The sequence below is a fragment of the Apaloderma vittatum genome, unplaced genomic scaffold (genome assembly GCF_000703405.1).
Source record: "Apaloderma vittatum isolate BGI_N311 unplaced genomic scaffold, ASM70340v1 scaffold30411, whole genome shotgun sequence".
NCBI lineage: Eukaryota > Metazoa > Chordata > Aves > Trogoniformes > Trogonidae > Apaloderma > Apaloderma vittatum.
This window is the reverse complement of record NW_009697878.1, coordinates 34,589-39,127: the sequence shown is the minus strand read 5'-3', so window position 1 is coordinate 39,127 and position 4,539 is coordinate 34,589. Positions and strand designations below refer to the sequence as shown.

The window sequence follows — 4,539 nt, the reverse complement described above, 5'->3', positions numbered from 1 at the left end:
GCTCAGCCACCCAGCTTTGGGAAGAAACCCGGGCCTGCGGGGTGGAGGGTGAAGGCGCTCCTCGGGACGCCCCTCCTCTGGGCAGCAGCTCCGAGGCAACCGGGCGCCTTTCGGGTGCTCTGACGCGACTGTTTTGTTCTTGGCCTCGTGAGTTTGAAAGGAAGCAATGACATTTGTTTTTTCCTGCTGCAGCGCCGTGGATCCCGCGCCCCTGGCGATCAGATGTCGTGAACCGTTGCTGGGCTGAGCTGGTTTTTCAGGTGAGTAGGGCTGTGGTGTGAGACGGGCCCCAGCCCAGCGATGCCATAGCACCAAGGGCACAGCTGGCCGTGCTGGCTTTGCTGGGCTTGGTTTTGCTGTCCCCCTGCTTGCCAGGGTCGAGCAGAGCGGAGCCGCCTGCAGTTCCTTGCAGGATGTGGCTTTTCTCATGCTGTAAAGCTGAGCAAGCAGCAGCTACTGTGAATGACTTTTTTTTTTTTAGACAGAGTGTGTTTATAACGCAGAGGTAAAGGTGAATTGTTTACTTCAGCTTTTGCTTTCAACCCTAGCTCCTGTGAAAGTCCCAGGGGAGCATTGCAGCAAGTCCTTGTGACCGGAGCTGTGTTTCAAGGGATAATAAAACACAAACAACTCTCCTGCGATGGTTTGGGTTGCAGCTCCCAAGAGTGGTTGTGCTCGGTGGGTGCAAATGAGCAGGAGGCGTTCACTGGGCTGCTGTGTCCTGCAGTCAGAACACAAGAGAAAAGATGCCAAAAAAACTAGGAAGCCTTGGTTAGGGTTATAAAAACTCTTTTAGGTTAAAAAAAAGCAATCTAAAAGGAATACTGGTAATTCATTGCACCTGAGCATGTTGGAAATGCTTTTTCTAGATGAGTCTTCAGCTTTCTCTGAGCCTCTCTGAGTGCTTGGATCTGATGCAGGGCTCAACTCTGAACCAGTGTGGGCCTTGTTTAGGTTGTTACAGGCCTGGACTTTGAGACTTTTTGGCAAAGGGGCTGCCATGGTCACGATATTGGGTCTGGTATCTATACATGATGAATTAATTGGTTACGATCCCCTGATCTTTAGCCTAGTCTATCTGTTGATCTGTTGGGTGGTGCCAGCTACCAGGGTGGCTTTTGGGCTCTCCTGGACACAAGGCTGGATGTGAGCGGTGTGATTGGTTCTGGAGAGATGGGAACAGTGCTTCTCTGTCCCCCTCCGTAATTACCTTATTCCCAAGAGGCGCTGAAGCAGCATGATTTAACCTGGTGACCAATTGGAACAGGCTGATGCAATGTGGGACTAATATACAGGAGGTTTCTGGGGGATTTTCGCCGTCTTTAAGCTTCACACTTTAGAAGAGTTAGAAGTGAATGCGTTTTAGTGCAAATAAATAGCTTTAGTGAGTACCTGCCTAACCCCTCTCCGTTTTCTTCTCTCCTTTTGCTGCTGGTCTGTCAGGAAGCATGGAGCACCAAGTCTCCATCATGTCTGACTGGGTCCTCCTCGGGCTCATCGCGGCACTGGTGACGCTGCTCCTGCTGACCGTCTTCGGTTTTGTCGTCTACTCGGGGCTCTTCACGGAGGTCGTTGTGAGTGCTGGCTCCCCGCCGGTCGGCAGCATCACGCTGGCCTACAAGTTCAGGGTAGGCCCCTATGGCGAATCCGGGCAACTCTTCACAGACGGCTGCAGCATCTCTTCCAAGCTCTGCTCCATCGGTGTCTACTACGACAACCCTCACACGGTAAGGTGTGCCCCGTGGGGCCAGCAAGCTCTCATGGTCAGTACTTGGATTCCTGGCTCAGGATGCTCCCTGACTGTATTTCAGGCACTTACAGCTTATCCTCTGTAAATGAACACTGGGGTTCACAAGGTCTCCTAGATCTGCTCTATGGGGAAAAGAACCTGAAAGCAGATGGTTTCTTGGATAAGCCTAACAGGAAGGCATTGGGTGAGCAAAGCTTGCTGTCTTCGGATAGCTTCTGCTGAACAAATTATTCACAGGATAATGGATCTGGTTATGGGGCAGAGGCCACTGTTCATGACCCCGAGGTGAGGGAGTCTTTGGCAGATCCCCTGGCTGCAGGAAGTGCAGCCAAGACTCCTTCTGGATTTGCAGCTCTGTGGTTGAAAGCAGATGGTCTCTTCAGCTTGCTCTGTCCTCATCCATACTCCTCCTCTTGTTTCTAGTGCTCTCGTGCTTCTGAGCTTCCCTGTAGTCCTTTCATCCCCTGAGAGTTCTTACTGAAGCCTCAGGTGATGAGTGCCAAGGGCTCCTGTCTGATGAAACAGTTACTCCATGATGCTCTTCAGACTGAGAGGTGAGCAGAAAGCGCACTGCCTGGTGGCTGTCAGCCAGAGCTAAGCACGCTGGCAGGCACAGTCCAGGACATGGAAGGAACAAAAGTGCATCAGAACTTGCTGTGGGGTCAGGAGCCTGGCTGCTGATGCTAGGTGGCACTAGGTTCTCCAAATATTTGCATGTGGACATTTGTCCATGGCAGACAGCCTGGCTCCCCAGTAATTCTGCGGTAGCTAGTGTGACCGTGGAGGAATGTCATGGCGGGAGGGATGGCAGAGTGGCCAGCAGCTGCGTGTGTGCACTTGGGCGCGTGTGCTGGGGGCTGGCACGAGGCACAGTGCTTGGGCTCACAGCTCTCACCCAGGGCTTCTGCTCTGGGAGTGACTGGTCCTGTTTCAGGAACCCTGTTTTGTTCCTTGCAGGATGGTGCTTGCGAGGGCTGGGAGCCTAGGCAGAGTCCCAAGACATTTTCTTCCTGGTTTTGGAAGGAGAGTGGTGAGGAGGACTTTTACCCTGGGATTAGCTGGGCAGAGACAGCATTTGACTAGATGTTCTTGGACACTTTTGTCTGCAAAAAATGTCACGTTTGGAGCAGGTGAGGAATGGGAGCCATAGGCAGTGCCTGGTGTGCTGGGGCCAAACCCCCTGCCACCAGTCTGTGTCCTAGTCCTTGTGTCAAGGTCCTTGTCTGGAGTTGAGAACCCTGGTGCTGCTGCTTCTTCCCCTTGTGTCTCTGGGTTAGAGTGGGGCAGCTGATGCTGTTGGAAGGGCTCAGTGCCCATGCTTGGTGCTGCCCTGCTCCGGGGACATGATGCAGACATGCCTGTGGTTGCCCTGCAGACTCTCTGCTTGGGCACTGTGCCTTGCCTCTGTTTGCCCAAGCATGGGCTACTGAAAGCTTGTACTGCTGAGGCCTGGCAATACTGATAAGGATATTTGTGGTGACTCCTGCCATGCCTGGCACAGGGAATGCTTTCCCTGGCAGCACCAGGCAAAGCTGAGAAGGAGTGGCTGCTACACGACCCTGGAAAGTCAGGCTGTCCATGCGGGATGAAGCTGCCTCCTCTTTCTGGTCCAGTCTCTTTTCTCCTCCTCCTGCATCTGTTGCATCTCTGCCCTCACCCTGCGGTTGGAACAGGCACTGGGGCTGCAGAACTTGTCTCTGGTGGCCACCCAGGGTTTTGAAAGCCAACTATTTCTCCTTTCACAGTTGGGTCTCTCGGAGGGGGACACTTTCTCTGCCAGTGTGGGTGAATGGCATCTGGTGGCCAAGGAAACCCATCTTGGTGTTGATGACTGGGATAGGTTTCAGGGTTCAGCTGGTGGAGACAGCTCTTGGCCTGCTATGCTCAAGGCACACTGAGACCTCTACCCGGTGGCTCAGCTGGTGCCCAGTCTGGACTGGAGCACGCCACGGGATGTGGAAGTCTTCTTTCCCTGCTCTGCCGAGGGTTCTGTACTCGCCTGTGGACTGACTACGGATCCAGCACAGGGTGCAAGTGCCTTCAGCTGGTGTGCGAGCCGAGGGGAGCTCCTTGCACAGAGCAGGATGCTGTGGGGAGCTACAGCCTGTGGTGCGGCCCTCACAAGGGATGGTATTGAGTTCACGTGAGTGTCTAGATGATACCCATGAGTGCCCTGTCAGACCTGGGTCAGCCAGAGCAGCTGGGGTGCTGGTGGGGCCTTCCATGGACTGATCTGTGGCTCCTGAGTTGGTTCCTGTGGAGATCTGCATCTCACCGATGGGCAGGCCGGGCCAGGCAGGGTGCTGAAAGTGAGGATGTCCTTGGACAGGATGGGCAGAGGGCTGCCTTGCCTCCAGGCAGGTGAAGAAGGGGCCAGTTTAGGGTGAGCAGCTGCAGTGCTCATGCCTGGAGTGCCCAGCGTCCCGTGTGGGCTCATACCCGCTGTAACCGTGACAGCATAGCAGATGTTGTGCCTTGCTGGCTTGTCGTTCCTGGAAGTCCAACTGGGTGGGACCAGTCACCCAGACTGCCTTTTCCCTGGGAGGAAGAGGTGACCTTCTCTTCCTCCTCATTTTCAGTGCTCTCCTGACCTCAGGGAAGCACCCTCTGGCAGAGGCTGGTCCGCCCAGAGCTGGCCACCTACTGCGAATGTTGACTCGTCACCAAAAATAGACCTTTTGTCATTAACAGCAGAACGTGCTCGCTGCCCGCTGTGTCCCGTGGTGTCCCTGGCTGAGCACCGGTGGGCTCTGGCCAGACACCTCCCTCGAGCCCGGCTCTTGGCTGCT

General features: G+C 54.7%; 1 protein-coding gene across 1 annotated transcript in view; it reads left to right on the top strand.

Annotated features, from left to right (window-relative positions):
• The first annotated feature begins 1,448 nt into the window (after nucleotides 1-1,448).
• TEX264 (testis expressed 264) overlaps nucleotides 1,449-4,539 on the top strand; it is a 35,477-nt gene continuing 32,386 nt past the window's right edge. Inside the window, 1 exon segment of the mRNA XM_009877807.1 lies at nucleotides 1,449-1,727. Coding sequence (XP_009876109.1) covers nucleotides 1,449-1,727 — 279 coding nt within the window.